The sequence below is a fragment of the Gossypium raimondii genome, chromosome 5, assembly GCF_025698545.1.
Source record: "Gossypium raimondii isolate GPD5lz chromosome 5, ASM2569854v1, whole genome shotgun sequence".
Taxonomy (NCBI): domain Eukaryota; kingdom Viridiplantae; phylum Streptophyta; class Magnoliopsida; order Malvales; family Malvaceae; genus Gossypium; species Gossypium raimondii.
The window spans coordinates 1,910,315-1,930,125 of record NC_068569.1 but is presented as its reverse complement, the minus strand read 5'-3'; the positions used below and the strand labels follow the sequence as shown (position 1 = coordinate 1,930,125).

General features: G+C 32.5%; 3 protein-coding genes and 1 long non-coding RNA gene across 6 annotated transcripts; 2 read left to right on the top strand and 2 right to left on the bottom strand.

The window, feature by feature from the left end:
- Positions 1-910: 910 nt before the first annotated feature.
- On the bottom strand, positions 911-2,307 carry LOC105770815 (heat stress transcription factor C-1). Its single transcript, XM_012592169.2, has 2 exons — positions 1,987-2,307; positions 911-1,910 (listed from the first exon to the last, which is right to left on the bottom strand). The coding sequence occupies exons 1-2, from the start codon at positions 2,194-2,196 to the stop codon at positions 1,071-1,073; spliced, it is 1,050 nt and encodes a 349-aa protein (XP_012447623.1). The 5' UTR covers positions 2,197-2,307; the 3' UTR covers positions 911-1,070.
- A 2,448-nt stretch (positions 2,308-4,755) lies between these two features.
- LOC105769795 (kinesin-like protein KIN-13B) lies at positions 4,756-11,841 on the bottom strand. Of its 2 annotated transcripts, none has more exons than XR_008196275.1 (13): positions 11,480-11,824; positions 11,201-11,377; positions 10,703-10,891; positions 10,305-10,412; positions 9,897-9,974; positions 9,734-9,815; positions 8,536-8,695; positions 8,154-8,456; positions 7,498-7,716; positions 6,979-7,417; positions 6,824-6,889; positions 6,434-6,746; positions 4,756-4,925 (listed from the first exon to the last, which is right to left on the bottom strand). XR_008196275.1 is itself a non-coding variant. In XM_012590668.2 (13 exons), the coding sequence occupies exons 2-13, from the start codon at positions 11,609-11,611 to the stop codon at positions 6,570-6,572; spliced, it is 2,130 nt and encodes a 709-aa protein (XP_012446122.1). In that variant the 5' UTR covers positions 11,612-11,625; positions 11,730-11,841; the 3' UTR covers positions 6,292-6,569. The 2 variants fall into 2 exon arrangements, 1 of the variants encoding a protein (XP_012446122.1); XM_012590668.2 differs by lacking the exon at positions 4,756-4,925 and having other exon boundaries at positions 6,292-6,746; positions 11,480-11,625; positions 11,730-11,841.
- A 3,569-nt stretch (positions 11,842-15,410) lies between these two features.
- LOC105768903 (uncharacterized) lies at positions 15,411-17,746 on the top strand. 2 transcript variants are annotated; one of them, XM_012589168.2, is made up of 3 exons: positions 15,411-15,860; positions 16,155-16,339; positions 17,235-17,746. In XM_012589168.2, coding segments are annotated over exons 1-3 (396 nt in total). In that variant the 5' UTR covers positions 15,411-15,650; the 3' UTR covers positions 17,236-17,746. The 2 variants fall into 2 exon arrangements, with proteins under 2 accessions (XP_012444622.1, XP_012444621.2); XM_012589167.2 differs by lacking the exon at positions 17,235-17,746 and having other exon boundaries at positions 15,413-15,860; positions 16,155-16,766.
- A 207-nt stretch (positions 17,747-17,953) lies between these two features.
- Positions 17,954-18,913, top strand: LOC128041223 (uncharacterized). Its single transcript, XR_008195927.1, has 2 exons — positions 17,954-18,228; positions 18,305-18,913. It is a non-coding gene; the product is annotated as an uncharacterized LOC128041223 (long non-coding RNA).
- Positions 18,914-19,811: the final 898 nt, after the last annotated feature.

The following is a 19,811-nucleotide window of genomic DNA, read 5'->3' as shown; positions in this document are numbered from 1 at the left end:
AGAAAAAAACAAAATAAGTTAAATGCTCGATTTGTATTAAATATTATAATTATTGAAGTTTATTTTTACCTAGTTAATATTTAGATACTACCTTATATTAGTTTACAGATTAAACTAAAATTGTTACTAAATTATAAATTCTATAAAAGAAATTAAATTATAAAAGTTTTAAAACTTGGTAGCACAAACTTATCATTTTTATGAATAATCATAATATGAAAATAAAAATTTAAAAATGTAAAAAGACCTAAAAGAAAATTATTTAGAATTTAAATATTGACATGGCATTGCCAACCCTTAAATTCATCTCTGACCACCAGTTAGAATATGTTGGTGATGTGGCCAATACAGGTGGAACTAACAATATGTCATTATTTAACGATAGCAACAAAATCCGTTAAGCTTAGAACTAAAATAAAGCAATTGAAGGAAAATAGAAGAACAAATTTTAATCAAATAATAATAAAACTAAATCCATATAATTATGATTTACAGAAATTAACTGAAAACAAACAAGCACACACTTATTTGTTGCGTAGTTGAGCAGAAAGATATAACAGTCACATGGTGTTGAAACGGCTTCGGTGCATATGTTCTTTTGAAAGAAAAGTTGGACTATTAGACGAGGTGAGGTTACATGCTGTTTGTTGGGTAGCCCAACCTATAACAACCAGCTGACTGATTGAGGTGAATGGACATTCCTTTATTATTGGAGCCCCTTTCGATTAGTTTTATATTAGTAAAAGAAATCAACCAATATTAAATTTTATTAGATATAACATTTATTATTTGCAAATGTTTTTTTTTTTAATCTTAAATAGCAAAAATGTCTCATGATAATAACTATAATTTTTTTAATCAAAATTTTGAAGTATTTATTAATTTATTGATATATAAAAAATACAAAACATTCTTAATAAATATTGAGTATAATCTCTCTAACTACAAACTTTGAAAATATTAATATTCATAATCTGAAAATACCTTTCATAATGAAGTCAAGTTAAACTTCTAACCATTTAATTACATATATGCTCCTTTATTAACAATCTAAAAAAAAAAAAAAAAACCTAAAAGCCACCCTCTAACAGCGAAAATGGATAAGGCAGTGGTGGACGCGCCTCCATCTCTTCCGCCACTAATTCTCCAAAATAACCCACTTGTTCATTCCTATCAGCATACCCTGCTTTACTACTCGTCACTGACGACGACACCGTCAAGCCATTTACAATCACAGACGGAGCCACAATAACCGAAGGTAATTGCCTTGTTACTGTGGCGCAGCCGTAATTCATGAATTGCCCCACAAACTGATTGTTATTATGCCCCAATAACTCTTTAGAATCCTCAGGCGATGGCGACGATTGATAACTCGAGTAACGAAAATTGTTGTTGCCTATACCGTATCCAGTTTCTAGTGACGAAATTGTTCCTGCATGACATTCGTCTTCCTCTTCAGATTTTACTGAATTACTTGAAACCGCCAGGCTCGAAGAGGATGACTGTGCAGATGATGGCATCACCGTCATCAACCGTCGCTTCTTGTTGGGGTTAAGCTGCTTTTTATGTTCCTTTTCGAGTAGCATACGTGGAAGGAGATCAGGGTCTTCGACGACTTTGTAAAGAAACGCCATCATTTGTTGCGGCCGTCTCTCGGTGGCTTCTAAACGCTTATTCATGCCTTTTATCTCTTCTTCCAAAGACTTTTGTTCCTCTTTTAGCTTCGCTATTTCCATCACTATATCTTCTTCTTCCTCCTCCTCCTCCTCGTTTAAACCCTCAGCTTTCACTTGCCTGTTTAGATTTTTATTATGTTTTCTCCTCACTATGTTCTTCAACAAATGCATTTGCCCTCTGAGAAACCATTCATTTGCAAACTCCCACTTATCTGGATCCACCTTTTTGAAACCCTAAACAATATACGTATATTAGTATATATATACAGATAAATACAGATATCAGATTCAATTGAAATTTACTACTTACATAAGTATTAAGCTGACGAACGAAGCTAGAGAAATTACTATGCTTGAAGTAAACAGGCAAAATCCTCTGAGTGAAAACTAAATGGTCTATCACTATGAAACTGTTATTAGCTTTACCCCAAGTGATCACAGTGTTAGTCATCGGATCATTCACCATCTGATAAGTTTTCACAACGAAAGAGGCAACAATATTGGTACTGTTACCCTCCATCTTAGCATCATAGCTTAACCTTTCTGTGCCAATTCCCCTCTAAACTAAAGAAAAAGTTTGGGTTTTTATTTTACTTGAAATGAAGATGTTTGTGGTAGAAATGGAGAAGAACTGTAATATATAAATACAAAAGGCTAAATATAATTGGAGGAACTGTACAGTAAGGAAAAAGGGTGGTGTCGTGGCTAGAATCAAGATGGCTTTGATATTTGTTGGGTCACGGGATGGGCACCCACATGGTTCCGCTTTTATCATCTTTTAGCAACACGTCTTGGTCCCAACGGTGTTTAGTTTTAGATATTTTTACAAGCTTATTTGAGTCTAGGAAGAGTGCTTGACACACGCGCCTGATACGATGGTTTTTGTGCGTCTCAGCTTTAGAATTAGTGACGTGGTCCCTCAGTGTATAAACAATTGTAGCTGAAGAAGACAAATGACTATAGTCGGGAGGCCCCGTGCCTTAATGTCAGATGGATTCCATAACTACAATATAATAAATCCGAGGCGGAGCGGAATTTTTTTAGTGGAATTTAAAATACCAAAATGATTGATTTTAGAGCATAAAATGAATACAAATATTTTTTATTATAACAAAAAAAAATCTGAGATTAAAATATGCTTTTAACTACCTCTATTTTTATGATTAAATTTAATTTTTATTTTAAAATAAAAGGTAATGATTAATATTATTAAAATTAATTTATTATAATGTGATTTAAAATTTTAAAATATTTTTATTTTAAAAATTATATCAATAAATTAAACAAACAGATGGGAACATTGATAATAATTATATTTAAAATTAAAAATTAAAAAAGCAGAAGAAGTATATTCAATTTAAATTATTGTTTCATAAAGGAAGTGTGTTTATTTATAAGATATAAAATTAATATTGGTAAGCATAGCAAACAAGAGTCAACGTCATTATGTTATCATGTGATATTTTAATACGTGAGCATTTAATTTAAGATAAACTTTTATAATGAATAAATAAATGAGGTTTATTATTGTTGTTGTTGAATAATAATTAAAATAATAATTTATAGGCTGATACAGTCATTTCATTTGCTTTCGGCATTTCTTTTTGGCCTCGCGCGTTGTGGCGTAAGGCTTTATGACATGAAGGTGCCGCTTCCCCATTGGTTCACATGCTTCAGCCCTAAAAGATTAAATTCTACTCATTCGTACTAGCTAGGCCCTTGACCTTGGAGAGCATTTTTTTTTATATACCCCCAAATTTATGCTGCTTGTCTCCATTTTATAAGCTTTTCTTTGTCTTTGTCCGATTATTTATATTTGTATAGAATAAAAAATAATTTAGTTCCTTTTAAAAAACATTAAGACAATTTAATTTTTATATTATTTTAAAGCCAAAGATAATGATACCATTTGACAATTGGTTGATAGTTGATTGCACTGGTTGGTTTGATCAACTGATTTTATTCACAGTTTATTTACAAATATTTGGTAAAACTTAGCTGAAAGTTAATAGGTGAAAAATGACAAATTTTATTATTAAGTATTTATTTGTTTATAATACTTTAGTCTTTATTGGGTGAAATTATTGAAATAAAACATTATTACTAAGGAATTAAAATATTCATTATGAAAATTAATTAGTGGATATTTTTGAAAATTTAAATAAAAAAATTTCTTAATTTCCTTATTTGCAAATTTATCAAGTTGCGTAAGAAATCATTTTACACGAGTAAATTAAAAATAAATCAAGAGTACATAACCTAATTAGTGAATTTTTTTAGAATGGAGGCTACTCATATCTTGGCACTCCTTATTTGGTTTGAGAGCACGTGATAAAGGGAGTAATTTTTGAACAAGCATAATCAGACATGTCATTCCACATATCTCATTCCCAATTAGTTATGAAAAAAATTGTTCATCACTACGTTTTTTGTTTTGGATGTTTTAGCTCAATAAGCTATTACAAATCTCCATTCACCAAACAGTATAATTAGAGGGTTTAACTACCCAACCTTTTATTTGTACCTAAATTTTGTTTACTAAACATCCTCGATATAAATTGACAGTAATTATTTTTGTTAATAAGATAAACAAGATAATTTAGAGTAAATGGAATAAGCGAATTGAATAAGTGTCAAAATATGTTGTTAGAATGGCTCACTCACTTTTTTAGACATTCAATATGTTGCTGTCTTTTTATAAACTCGCCAACAGCACCTCTGTATTCTAGATAGAATTGGAAGACAATACCAAAAGTGCTGAGCCATCATCTAACAACATTTAGAAAAACTTGATCATATTTTATTTATATTTTTAATAAAACATTGAGTTTATCTAGCTCTTTTTTCCTTTTAAAATAAAACATCAAATCCATCTTATTTTAAGTTTATAAAGTTCATGATAATTAAGATTATTTTTCATTACATCAGGTATTAGTTGAGGTGATCAATTTTTTATTATTTTATATATATATATATATATATATATATTTAAGAGAAAGAGTCCCACTTTTCATTTCTCGCTGATTTTCTCTTTGTTTTCTACTCTTTTAGTTGTTCGATACTGTGATAAGATCAAATATTGTACCAACATGTTTGTATATTCGCGGAAGATTCGCTCCGATCCGAATTTGGATCATGCAGTAACGCAATAAAAGTACAGGTGTTCGGTCGATTCTGATTTTGCTTTTTATTTGTCTCCCGATTATGTGGCAATAAACATTCATACTTAACTTGGGTTGGATTTTGTACCTATATCATAAAATAATTTAAAATTAGAGATGAATAAAATTCGATTATATTTAAAAAAATAAAATAAAATTTTAAATTAATCAAAATAAATTATTTGAGTTTCGAGTCCGAATTGAATTGAATTTTAAAATTCAAATAACAAATTTCGTATCTAAACAAGTTAATTAATAATTCAAATTTATTATCCTAAAATATGTTATCTTTTATTATTTTACTTTGAAAAAGTTTTTAAATATATATGATTTTAAATTTACGTGCTCTAATATAAAATTAGTTATACTATAACAAAATTTTAATTTAACATTTTAATTTTTAATTTAATTCAAATAATTTTACTCAATTTAATTCGACTCAATTTCATTTTACTCGACTCTATTAAAAAAAATTCAAATCAAGTTAAGATAATAAAATAAGACTCGTCAGCTCAAAATAATTTTAAATCGAGTTAAGATAAAACTCATCAACTCGAAATCTTTTTTAGATGCTACTGTTCTGTTTTTTTATTGTGAAATATTTATTCTGAAATAGGGGCACCAAAATGAAAACTGAAAAAGAGGAGAGAAATGTCAAACTGAATAATAAGAGGTGAGAACTACAAGGTGGCAAGGCATATCAAAGAAATTCAACGATAAGGAAATGCCGAAAACAATGTATTCAAGACAGTACTTTAGTTTAATCCCTATATCTACCTCTTTCCTTTTATTTTGAAGCAAATCTCGTCACCCACATCATATGGTCAAAACTGCTTTTAGGAGTGAATGAAATCTTGTCCAAGTGAAAAGATGATACTATAATTGTGGAACCTTGAATCTCATGTTCAAAATTGATTACGTCCTATTTGTTCAACTTTTTCATTCAATTTATCTCGTTCAGTGCATTTGTTTTCTAACCTTGAATTAATGAATCTCATGTGCTATCCAATTAAATTAAAACATGCTAAATGTATTTCTACTACATTTTAATTCTAATCCTTCTACACCACTTTTGAATTTTAAAAGTAAATTCAATTATCATTTTTCTCAGTTAAATTCATTACATCAAAACATTTTTATTATACGACTACTGACTTTATTTAAAAATTTGACCAATGTTATACAAGTAGATTAAATAAAATATTTGTAACAATATTAACAATTAAATCTCATTTTTAAATCTGAAATAGTAAAGGGATTAATTATTGACAATAAAAGTGAAAGAACTAAATTCTAAATATATAAAGAGTATAAAACTTAAAACATATTTTAATCTAAAATGAATTCAGTGCATTTTGATATTTAAAATCAACAAAGCAATGCAATATAACCAAAATTAAATGAGAGATGGCGTATAAATAAAAGCTATACCCGGTCCAAAACAAGCTTGAAAGTTGAAACACAAAAACAAGGTGTTTTTTTTTTTTATCATTAACAATAATATTATTCTGCTGAATAAATTTCACACATTTTATTTATAACGAAGGGAGGAGCAATGCATATATTTATAATATGGAGTCACAACAGTAAACTAACCTGAAGCATCAAAAATGGAGGAAGAAAGCCACAGCATCAAAGAAGAAACAATCAAATCAAAGGCAGGTCTAAGTCCACACCCAGGCTGAACTCCACAGTATATCAATGGGTTTCACCAGCTTCATTAACCGGTTTATCAATTGCCTGAAGATACTAAAACATTGTACTCCTTTAAATGTTTTTGGAATTGATCCAAGCGCGCTTGCAGTTGTACGATTCCTGCAGCCTTCTGTGAAAGAATGGTATTTAACTTCGAGATATAATTATCCAGTTGATTGCCTGGTTGGTCAGCTTCAACTAGCAGATTCATTTCCTGCAGGCATAATAATAGTCAGAACAGATGTGATTGTAGCACGCAAGGAAATGAGCTACAGGCATACTGTTATCTACCTCCCTAACAATCTCCATTGTGTCCTCGACTTGCCTTCTATGAGCAGATACAAGATCTTCCTCTTCCTAAGAATACGGAAAGACAAATTGCATTTCATCATTAAATTACAAGCAGGGAAGAAAAATCAGATGTCAAGATTCTAATTAATACTAACCTTCAACAGGGCACTCAAATCATCATCTGAATGATAATTGTTATCATCAAAGGTTGAAGGATTCGCTTGCTTCATCATAGGATCTTTTGTTTTCTGCAACATCTTTGGTTGCTCATATGCCTCCTCCGAGTAATCAAAATCATCCTCGGGCATGTCGTTTAGTTCACCTCTCTGACTGTTAAAATAATCGGAATATGGACCAACCAAATGTCCGTCCACCCTTCCACTAGCAACAGGATCCACTTTAAGAGACGTATCTCTTTCAATCGGTTTGGACCAACCAAATTTGTTCTTTTCAAAAGGAACATCGGTTATATCATCCTCAAATGTGTCAGTTCGTAAAGATGAACTCAAAGGCAAAGCAGTTGACTCCCTAAGATTTGATGATGAAGATAGCATATCCTTCTTGAAGTTGTTCCCTTTTGATAGGCTCTTCACCCTGGAATGCAAATATCCACAGTATTTTCAGTAAAATGCACCTAGGTTCTAGAATGCAATTTCAATTGCAGAACCACATACCTATCAGCATATCTGAGTGTATTCAGGGTATGTTCACATGACCCTGAGCTTGGTGAAATACATGATATCATAACAGTACGTGAGTCACCAACAAATGAATCTCTAAGAACTTCAGTCAGCTTACTTCCTCGGAAAGGTATGTGACCCTGGTCATTGTCAAGAGCTCTGATGCATTCTTTTAAAGCAAGTAAACTTTTATTAATTTCAGCACCTTCCATTCTGCAGAAATGTGAAATCAGCTTGTTATGATTTGAATAGCACAAGTCTTGGTTATCTAGTTGGGGCACTTTCTGGCCTAGTAACTTCATGGAGCAGTTCAATAGCTCTATGGCTCCATAAATATGCCAGTTAGAATATTAAAGTTATCTAGGAGACTAGGATTCTGTTTTACAGAGAAATATTAAAGTCATCTAGGAGACTAGGATTCTGTTTTACAGAGAAATATTAAAGTCATCTAGGAGACTAGGATTCTGTTTTACAGAGAACCAAGATATGCCACTTAAGATATTATGTTTAATGGTTTGAGGCTTTTGATGAATAAATTATAGAGATTTCAGGAATTTTTAATACTGAGTTACTTTTCCAACATCATCGATTCATAGTTTTGCGCTTTCAAGAAGTATAATTGCAGATTGCATGGATTCAAAATCTTTTACCTTGTCTGTTTATCATTGTCAGTTGTATCAGCACCACGCTCACTTCCAGCAAGATCTATGAAGGAAAGTTTCCCTACAGGTCTAGGAGGCTTTGATTCACTGCCATCAGCTGATCTCTTGATGGCAAGCTGAAGAATAGCATGTGACCTTGAAGATTCCTCATTCGCTCCAGTAGTGCCAGTGCTTCTTGTTGCATTTCCTCTCTCGATTAACTCCTTGATTGTCTGAACATCTAATACCTTGTACTCTTGCAGACCCACAATACATACTTGTTGTTTACCATCTTCTCTCATACAAAGCTTTCTGTAAAAAATAGAAATCTAATTACAGAACCATAAACAATAAGACAATTTGTCTTGGTTTCCATATGGAAATAACTTACTTCCGATCATTAAGGAGATCAAAGACTTTTCCTCCATATATCTCAAAAAAACTGACAAAGAGTTGGAAACCTTGGTTCCGATATGTGTGATACATTAGTCTTAATATATCTTGAGATGCTTTTAGAGGCAGTGGCTGCATAGTATATGTCTTCCCACTTCCTGTAAAGAAAACATAGGAGTAACTAAATGTTATTTGTAAGAATATAAACCGAAAAAGAATTATTAAGATATGGAGAACCGAACTGTATGAATATTGTAAAAGACAGAATTTCCGAAAGAAACACAAAGCCAAAATTACCTATACAAGATGTTATAAGAGTACACAAAAACACATTCAAAAGGTGTAAATCTGAATTAATTAAGAAATGGACTTTTAAAGATGCATGTATCATATATCACTTAAAAGGGAATTTAAAAAGAGTTAGTTTACCATTTATTTCATTCCAATAAAATTTTTGTAAACTGTGGAATGGTCTGCCTTTCATATCATTATTAAAAATTTTGCAACTGGTAAATTGGATAACCAGATACATCCCTTAAAAATATCCATACGTACACATTCACCAATATGCTAGCTTCAGTACTTTCTCTCTTTTCTTATACAACTTATGTGACAACTCAAACACCATATAGAAGAAGACAAAAAAAAAAAAAACTAACCATACCAAAGGCACTGGAGCATAATGACTGGTCAGAGAATTTAAATCATACATGTTCTCAGTAGAGAATAACAGGAATAAATACCAGGGTAAATAAAAAAGGATCAATTGAACAGCATATCACTCATAAATGACAAACAGCAAAGGAGACAGTTAAATCGATAGAAATACATATCAAGGTGCATTCTCAAATAGGTACCATACTGGCATTATAATAAACCATTAAACTCTGCAAAGATTCAGGCACATCCGCATGTTGGTCATCATGAGAGTAGGAGAAAAGATATATAATGTATGAGTCTATATATAAATCAACCATAACACTTCAAACCAATCTTTGTCAAAATCTTGCATAAAGAACACATAAAAACTACAAATATTAAAAGATTAGCGTTCAGGCAAAATAACATAATATAGCTGGCACTCAGCAGAGAAAGAACTGGCGTGTTCATAGTGAGAAGAGAGTTCATACTAGAGAAATTTTAAGAGTGTGCTGTGGCATACACATAACTTTCAAATCTAGGATAAAATAACTTACCTGTTTGCCCATACGCAAAACAGGTTGCTTTTGTTCGATTGAAAATTAGTGGGACTATCGGCTCCACAGTCTCCGAGTACACCTACCACAATAAAAAAATGAAATCTAGTTACATTAGCTGGATGACACTTTAAAGGTTATTCACTTTCCATCATATACTCACCTCCTCATTGCTAACATCTTCATTCAGTACGGCATCAAAAATAAATCCATGCTTCTCAACATATTCTGTCAGGTCAACCTGCATGTATCAATCATTACACCTCATGCAAAAGACTGCCACAACGTCATTTATAGATAACCATGGAAGATGCAAAGTGTTTGATCTGGTGGAGGTTATTACGAATTGCTTAGGCTTTTAAATAATAAGATAATTTGGATTTTCATGAAAAGTCAAGGCAAAAAGTGCTAAAACTTTTTGGTTAAATAGACAGTAATCTCTTGAAAAAACTATAGCATCAAACGACTGATCCATCAAGAGCTCAAGTCAGCAAGTGCCGCAAATAATAAATCCAAATACCTGCATCATAACACACTTTAGGAAAACAGAGATGCCCTAAAAGCTCCTCACCTTTAGCTTTTTCTCGTGAACCATTAGTGCATTGGAATTTGGCTCTATAGTGATAATATCTTCTTCTTTCTTTGCAATTTCCTTCTTGTTCAATGGTCTCTTGCGCACCTGCATTGGAAGTTATTATTAGCTATTTTAACAATTACAAATAAAAATCTAGCGAGTATGCATATCTTGCTATAACATGAAAAAAGCACATTCAATTGGCTATAAACCTTTAACATGTTCAGATCATAAATTCATCACTCAGATGAGCATTAAAGTTGCGGGAAAACACAGCTTCATTGCATTAGCTCAACTGATGGGTCAATTTGGTAGTTGAATCACTCAAAACATAGAAACTGATATTTTCAGTGGGATGTCATATAAAACCCAAAAGAAGCATTCAAGTAACATACCACAACTTTAATCTTGGCAACATTGTTAGCTTTTTCTTTATCTACTGAGATGCTTTTGAGAAGGTTATTCTCAGCCATTCCACGTGGCCTGTTCGGAAGTTTGTTGGTAGATAGATACTGTTCAGAATCATCAAAACTTTTACCACAGACAGGTTTTTGAAGCCCGTATCCTTCATAAAGACTAGGAACCTGAAATTATGAAAAGGACTGATAAATCTCTTATTCACGAAAGAAAATGAAGCTTCTAATAACTAATTTAAAAACACCTCTGATTATTAATATAAACAATTATTTATGATTCAAGAAAAATATAATGCAGTTATCTAATTACCAATTTATCACTTGGTTAACCACAGGATCAAATCAAACCTTATACATAAGAAATTTATATATTAATTAGCATTCGATATTTTATTGAAACAAAGCTAAATAAATTAGGCATTCATGCGTGACAACGAAACCGGAAACTTTAATCTAATTGAAGAAATAGAGTAAAACCTCGGGAAGCAGCTCAGTATCAAATGAATGCAGATCCAGTAAGCCGGGGCTGAGCTCACTGGGCGACACGTATTCATCGCTGTTCTTCCTCAAGCTCGACGACCTGGAAGAAAGCGGCGGTGTCCCTGGCTCCGGTGACTTCCTGCTCATTCTTCCCCCGCCGTAGAACCCGAAATCCTAAACAAACATCAAAAATAAAAATAAAATAAATGCGATGCCATTACAGGAAGAAGTGCAAAAAAGTAAACGTGAAGGGAGAGATTGGGAAAGATTGAAGACCTGAGAAGAAGGCAAATTAGAGGACTGAAGCCATTTGGCGTTAAACGACGCGTCGAGGAAGTTATCGGAGTACTGCCGTTGATGATGAGCCGCCGAATTAGATCTCGCCATCTGTCTCCCTACCACGCTCATTTTCACTGGCCGGTCTGCAATAACTCCGCAGAGCTTGTTTCACAATCGAAAGCAAATAAAGGAAAAATGAAGAGAGAAAGGGAAAGCAAAAACTAGAGAAGACAAACAAAGTAAATACAAGTGGTGGTTGGTGTGTTGTTGTTTTGAAGCTTTCTTCTTTTCACTTGCTCTTTCAAAGTTATTCAAATTACCAGTACTAAATTTGAAAAGAGAGAGAATGTGTATAATCATAGCTCATAATATACTCGTTTTCAAAATTAAAGGGGCGAGTCTCGAGGAGGAGTGGCGCGTGTACAACACGCGAAGAAAAAAAAAAAGGAAAACACGGCAATATAAAATAGGTTAAATTCGAAGGATAATCCTTTACTTACTGATTTCTTCTGGAATTGCTTATTTTAAGTAACCCCATATGAAAATTAAGCATATTTATAAAAAGAATAGGCATAATTCAAATTTTAATCCTTAATCTTTATATTTTTTCAATTTTACATTTATTTTTTTCTTAAATTTGTCCCATCAATTTGGATAAACTCAGCATCTGTCACGCTAGTCTTTTATGTTATTAGCAATTCAATTATAATATTAACTTAGATATAGAATAGGCAACTTATGTACTATTCCACACATATTTTTCATAATTAACGTGACACGATTTTCTAATTATATAAATTAAAAATAAAATTCATTAAATATTAAGCCCAATATAAAAATCCTAAAAGTTTAGGATCAAATTTATTATAAATAATTTTAAATGGGTTAAAGTTGTTAGAAGTTTTAATTTTTTAAATTTAGAATTTAGTTTTGTATTTTTATTTATAGGAATTTAGTCTCTTTTCTTTTATGATTTTAAAATTTAAATTCAACTCACTGTTAAAATTATTTTGTTAAATTCAGTTCATTATAAATGTCTTTTTAATTACATTTCTACTAAATAAGTATTTTTATTTCAAAATGTCACACAAAAAATAAAAATAATGCTAGCAATTATACCTAAATTTTAAAATATAAAAATAAAAAATTAAATTATTTAACATAAAAGTATAAGGATTAAATTTAAAATTTATAAATAGTATAAAGACTTATAGTATATTTGAAACCTTTAAATGTAATTAAAATAAACATAAACTAAATGCATATATTACGTATCCTAAAAAATTATTTAACCTATAAAACACAAAGCATTATTATTTTAAAATTTGAACGCAAGGAGCAGTGAAGTGAAAACAGCGCGTGAGAGAAGTGGCTTTGCTTTTAAAATTTAAAAATGCAGGCAGGCAGGGGGGACTGCACTGAACAGCAGAGACCAAAGCGGCTTTGTTGGATTGGTAAAAGCCTAAAGCGCAGTGTGGGAGTGGATTGTCGTTGTCGAGACCTTGTAGGACGCTTCAGCGGATTGTGGACCTTGATATTTTATTATTAAATGCCGACTACCTTACCTTTCTACTTTAGATGATTTATGTTAAGATACTTGATTTCGATTTCGACATATAAAATATATTTGTGGACCTTTTAAATTGCTAAGGTTAGGATTGAGATGAGTGGGCAGGCTGCTTCAAATTTTGGTTGGTCAACTGGCCATTAATGAAATGCTGTATACTTTTTGGAATAAATGAACGACTAACACCCAAAAAATAAGATTGGAGGGAGCGAAAGTTTGAATTTAATTTAATTTTTTATTAATAAAATAAGAGATTAATTTTAACGGGGGACTTACTACAAATAGGTTTGGGAGGGAAGCCTGAATTTGAATTTAATTTTGTCGGTGACTTTTTTTTTCATTTTTTTATATTCAAACAGTGATATATCATTTCCATTCCTGTTTATGGATATTAGTAATCCAACGGGTTATTTAAATTGTAATATAGTGGCATTTACCTTTTAAAGAAAATTATTCTCATTTTCTTTTTCTAACTTTACAGAATTTTCATTACTGCCTTGTTTTTATGTAGAGTTGTATTGAAAATAGAATAATTATGTAAAAGTCTTCGAGCTCATGTTAATGATGAATGAAACAATTGAATGTCATTGAATTTTCTAAAGATTAAATAGATTTTTATTTTCATAGTTATACCAATAAAACCCTAACAAATAAATCACACTCAATGTCTTTGATGAACGGGATCTGTTATAAATAACCTAACAAAGATTGATCCAAGGTCTTGAGTAGTCTAAAGTTTCATAATTTGCCTTGGCTGCTTTTAATTCAAGAGAAAAATTAAATGTTGAAGTATGTCTCTAACATTAATCTTCATTTTATTTTAATAATTTATTTTGTTTCATCATAAAGTCACGGTGATTCTAAAGGTTATTTGAGAATATAATCGTTCGGTCTAGTTAGAAAGGACCAATTTTTTTCAACTTTTAATGTGTGAAAAAAAAAGACTAAAATTAATTAATTAAATATCTAAGATTTTTAATTTTTCACCATAAATGCTTCATCTCTTAGAGTCCTAAGAAAATTTCAGCTTTTATTACATTACATTTTATAATTTTTAAAAATTAGCTCAATTTATTATTTCACCTAAGGTCTCAAAAATGTCAAGAACTGGCCTGATTATAAACATATCAACAAAAAAAATTGTTTTGACTTATTAGGAAAAGTCTTTGAATTGTTATATGTCAAGAGACAATTGACCTCCTCAATGAGTATAAAACCAAGCTCGAGGTGTCTATGTTTGGTTTCTATTATTGGATTTTATTTGTCGCCTTCATGCAGAGCCTCATCAAGTTCATGGACTGAGAGTGCATTCACCTACTAAAATTCAGAATTTGTATTTGGTGGGAATTGAAACTCATGTCCTTTAGCATATAGGAGTTTAATGAACATAATATATCCTATTGCAATTGTAAATTACATGATTCGTGGTATCTATAAATGTTGAGTGTAATAATGAGATAAATGACATTTTCAATGAAAGACGCAAATTTGAACTTTAAAAACGACATTGTCGGAAGCAAGAAATCACAAATTCCAAACATGAGTTGTAAGAAAAAACATAATTGGTGGTTATGTTCACGATATCCAATGATGTCATTTCCATACATTTTCTTTTATTACGAAGTTTAGTGAATTATTTTAATTTTGTGAGTGAAGTTATCAAGCTTATTAATTAATATTTAAAATAATAGTAAATAAATTAAATATGTGATGAATTTTTAATTATCGTTAAAAAACCTATCAAATAATAATTGATTACAAATGTTGACTAGAGGTGCTCATGGGTCGGGCGGCCCGGCCCGGTCTGACGGCCCGCCCAAAATATGGGAGGGTTTGAGTAAAAATATAGGCCCGAAATATGGGCTTGGGCAAAAAAATAAGGCCCGTTTAGAAAACGGTGCGGGCCTCGGGTACCACTTTTTCGGCCCGGCCCGGCCCGATATAATAAATATATTTATTTTTAAAATTTAAAATATTTTTTACATACTTTTTTAATTTTTTTTAATTTTAAAATACTTTTTTTTAATTTTTTAATTTTAAAATATTTTTAAAATACTTTTTTTTAATTTTTTAAAATTTTTAAAATAAAAATGGGCCGGGCCAGGCCGGGCCCGGGCTTATATTTCTCGGGCCGGGCCTGGGCAAATCTTAGACCCATATTTTGGGCCGGGCCAAAAATTTTTATGGGCCCGGCCCATGACCACCTCTAATGTTGACTCTAAAAACTAAAAGTTGAATTTGGTTAAAACTAGTCTAATACTCTGAGCCCATTTATTGGGGTCAATTCTGAGTCCAATTTAAGCTTCATTTGGGACGAAAGGTGAATCTAAAATGGCAGTAAATCCTAAACGACCTTAAGAAAGAATTATAAATCAACAAGTGGATTGGGCAACCCATGAGAAAACACAGAGTCACAGACCCATAAACGCTGAAAGAGATGCTGAACTTACAGATGTTAGAATTGTGGCCATTGGGGATTTAGGGGCTGAGTGCAGGCCGACCTAGCCAAGACGAATACGACTCGGAGATAAGGCAGTTAACTTGGTACTTCTTTTATTTTTGTTTGTTTCTGCGGAAACTGTTCCCACCAAGAAACCAACCATGGCATCATCCATTTGCCTATCCTTATTGCCGCCTTCCAAAACCCTAAAGCCGGGTTCATCCACTTCCAGTATACGCCGTTGCAGATGCTCCCTCGTCGTCTCCATTTCTAAATCCCATCAACTGACGACGAGAAAGAGGCTGCAGGTGGTTTGTATGGCTCCCGAGGAAGAAAAATTGACTCGTCGCAATCCCCTCGATTTTCCCATTGTAAGTTCATGCTCTGTTTATTCAGCTATAAGTAGCTTTAAATTGCCTTGTTAACAGGACAGGGAATTTCCAAATTAGTGATATGATATTTGTTTTTAACTTTGTGAATGAAGAAAAAGCCTCAGCAAGATTTTTACGAGATGGGTTTAATTTTATGCAGTAGTATTCTGTTGGGGTAGTTTTGTTTGGTTGATGGGTACTGTTTAGATAATTCAATCTTGGTTTTTTTTTGTTTGGAATTTTGTTTCTTCAAGACAGTGTGATTAAACATGAGCACCTTGGTTCACATGGCAGGAGTGGGAGAGGCCTAAACCTGGACGCAGACCTGACATATTCCCTCAATTCAGCCCTATGAAAACACCATTACCACCACCAATGCCATATGATCCCCCTGAAGAAGATGAAGAAGAGGAAGAAAAGAAAGAGGAAGAGGAGGAAGATCCTGAAAAGGAAGAACCTGACAACCCTGAGAAACAATAGTTAGTATTTTTGCTGCTACTTCAATTTTGCTGTTTTTAATATTCAATGGTGGTTACCACTTTGCTTATGTCCTTATAATAGATGGAGTAGATAAGATGTCACAGTCATCCATTTTAGAACATGGAGTTGAGTGGTATAACCATATTTGAGTTGAGGGGATTGTGCAGGCATCTTCTTGGGATTTTATTGCCTTGTTAGGTTAATATAGGGAAACTTAGGTCCAAGTTCCTGTTTTAGAGTGTTGTAATCCGTAAGTCTTTCTTATATGATTATACTAGTTGCTTTCGAATACCTTGTTCTTAGTTGTTATGTTCTTGTTCATTTGTTTGCGGGACTAGAATTTATTGATAACATGAAATTCAATGTTGTCAAATTCCAAGTTTGAAAATTTAAGTGCAATAATACAACGAAAGGGTTAAGAGTTCATGGATGAAATTCAATGAGATATACAAGGAATGGTGTTTATTCGCATTCTGACTTTAAAACTGCTTCTCATGCATCTATAATGTGAATCATAGGATTCCAGTTATGCAAATCGCTAGACTGGTTTTTTCATTAAGCATTTGATCAGACTTCTGAGGCTTCATATAGAGTTATACAATTAAAATGCCATTTCTATATTTGGAATTGATAAACACAACAAGGATAAACTTAGCAGCATTCAACTTCATCATCTCTCAAAAGGCACATTGAAGAAATACCACATGATATGATTTTTCTGTACAGTGTGAATATCAAAGCACATAATTATCTTGAAATTTGGGAGGAAAAAAGCATAATTCATGACTGCACCATTATGGATATAGATGACTTTTAATAGCATCACATGCAGATTAATTTTGGTTCTTATAGAAATGTAAAATCAGTTGTAAGTGAAGACATAACTTCTGGTAGGTCTGTCAGTTGCACTCGTTTGCACGCCCAGCAAAACAACCGGAATAATAATACTCAACAGCTCTTTTTGGGGGCTTGATTCCAGTGATTCATCCTTCAGCTCGAGAAAATCACTTTGTTTCTGCGAATTCCATGCCTGCCAGAGTTGATGTCAAATGGATGTCCTCATGCAAATCTGCAGTTATGCTTTAAGATTGAGATTGAGATGTTGTCACTCAGAACAAATGACTGAGAACTGAGCAGGAAAAATTCTGAATTGGGCGTATTGGCCATGATACTTTTGTGGGTTGTACCTTGCTCTATGTATCAAGCTATAGCTGCGGTTACTAAATGACCTCTATGAACTTGAATTCCAGAGAGAAAAGACAACACAGAAAGCACCCAACCATTGAAGAACCGAAGAGTTGCTTACGCATTCTCACGAGATTCGCCACCTACTGTTGCCGCCAAAAAAGGAAGCTTTCCCACTCTGTCGGTCCTCTCCAAAGAAGTTAAAGGAAAAGAGCTAAGAGAAAGTAAAATGGGTGCGACACTGATAATGGTGGTTAGCCTGGCCATTGTATTAGCTTTAATCGTAGTACTGCTAGCTAAGCTCTATTGCTTTTGTCTTACTCCACTGGCGGTGTCAGCGTATACACTCTGCTGCCAGCCCTATCATTACCAACACTGCAACTGGTGCCCTCACCCCTACAAATACTGCTTCTTCCTTTCCTCCTCTTGATAACCAAACTCAATCAACCAGTCCCCTTAGTAGCTTCTATGCACAAGGAGTTATTCATGCACCAAGGAACTTCCTTTTCCCTGCTGTTCTCCCTTTACATCCTCAAGTTTTTGAAATCTTTGCCCAAGAACCAAACACAAGCCCCCTCATCAATTTGGTATCTTATCTCTGGTATCTCCATCAACGTCCTTGGCGACTTCCCCTAACCCTGTTCAAGAAATCTCAACACGAATTGGCACTGGAACTACTACTAATTGTAAAGAAAAGCTAACGGTACTATTCCTGGTCATGGTGTGGATAATTTTGCTTACATATCGAATCCTATTTACAGCAATGATGTTGGCTGCAGCATGCCAGGTACTCCGTTTGAGAGGTCTAGGAAACAACGGTTCTTCAGGGGATGATGAGAAGGCTGAGCCTTGGATGACATCTTCGAGTCCAATGAAGAATCTCCCAGCTCAGGCTTGTCCTGTTTCTCTTAGAGATGCTAGGTCTTTAGTCACTTCGGGCAGTGATTCTAATAGTGTAATAATGGTCTTTCATCATCTTCATCAAGTTCTCCATGCACTTCTCCTTCATGGTGATTAGGGTTTCTGTCAAAGCTCAAAACTAGCCAGGGAACCTTTATTTTAAGCTTTTTGTACCGTTTTCTCAAATGTTTTCAAAATTCTAACAACCATTGGTAACTAAAATTCCTACTTTCTCATTGGTTTTTTTTTTTAGCACAAAGGTTCTCTTGGATTCATTTGTTTGTTGACTGTGTTGTGGTGTTCTTGAAAAAGCTGTTTACAGCAGAAAACAAAGCTTAATGGTTTTGTTTCTTTTTCTTCTCTGGCATTCCAATAATGCATCTGACATTGCAAAAAGAAGTTAGAAATTTAGTAGTTGTTTTTTTTTCTTTTTATTCAAACAGATATATTATTTCCATTCCTGTTTAGGGATATTAGTTATTACCAAATCATCATGGCTATGACTAAAGTTTGCTGCTATTATTGATCATTTCTTTTTTCTTTTTAATCTTACACAACCCTAATCCAACGGGTTAATTGAATTATAATATGGTGGCGTTTACCTTTAAAAGAAAATTATTCTCTTTTTTTTTCAAACCTTAAAGAAATTTCATTACAGCCATGTTTTTATGTGGAGTTCAATTGTATGGTTAATTTTTTTCTTAATGGAATATATTATTTGGAGTTTAATTATGTAAAAGGTTTCGAGCTCATGTTAATGATGAATGAAACAAATGAATGTTATTGAATTTTCTAAAGATTAAATAGATTTTATTTTATTATAAAAATATTTTGTTTTTATTAAAATATATTTTTATTTTAGAGTTATACCAATCAAACCCTAACAAATAAATGACACTCAATGTCTTTGATAAATAAGATCTGTTATAAATAACCCAAAGTTTCATAACTTGCCTAAACTACTTTTCATTTAAAAGAAAAATTAAAAGTTGAAGTATGTATTAGGGATTAAACTGCAATTTATTTTAATAATTCATTTTTGTTTCATTATAAATTCACCAGACATCAATTTAACTCTTTTTTAAGGGTGTTTTGACTTATTAGGAGAAGTCTTTGAATTGTTATTTGTCAAAAGACGATAAATCTCTTCAATGGGTCTAAAATTAGGTTTGAAGTGTCTATACTCAGTTTTATTATTAAATCCTATTTTTCACCTTCACACATAGCTTCATTAGGTTCATGGAGTGAGACCGCATTCACTTGATACAAATTCAAAATTTGTACTCGGTGGGATTTAAACCCTTTTCTTATGGCATATAGGAATTTAATGGGCATAACATGTCCTATTGCAAATGGTAGATAACATGATTTGTGGTATTAATAAGT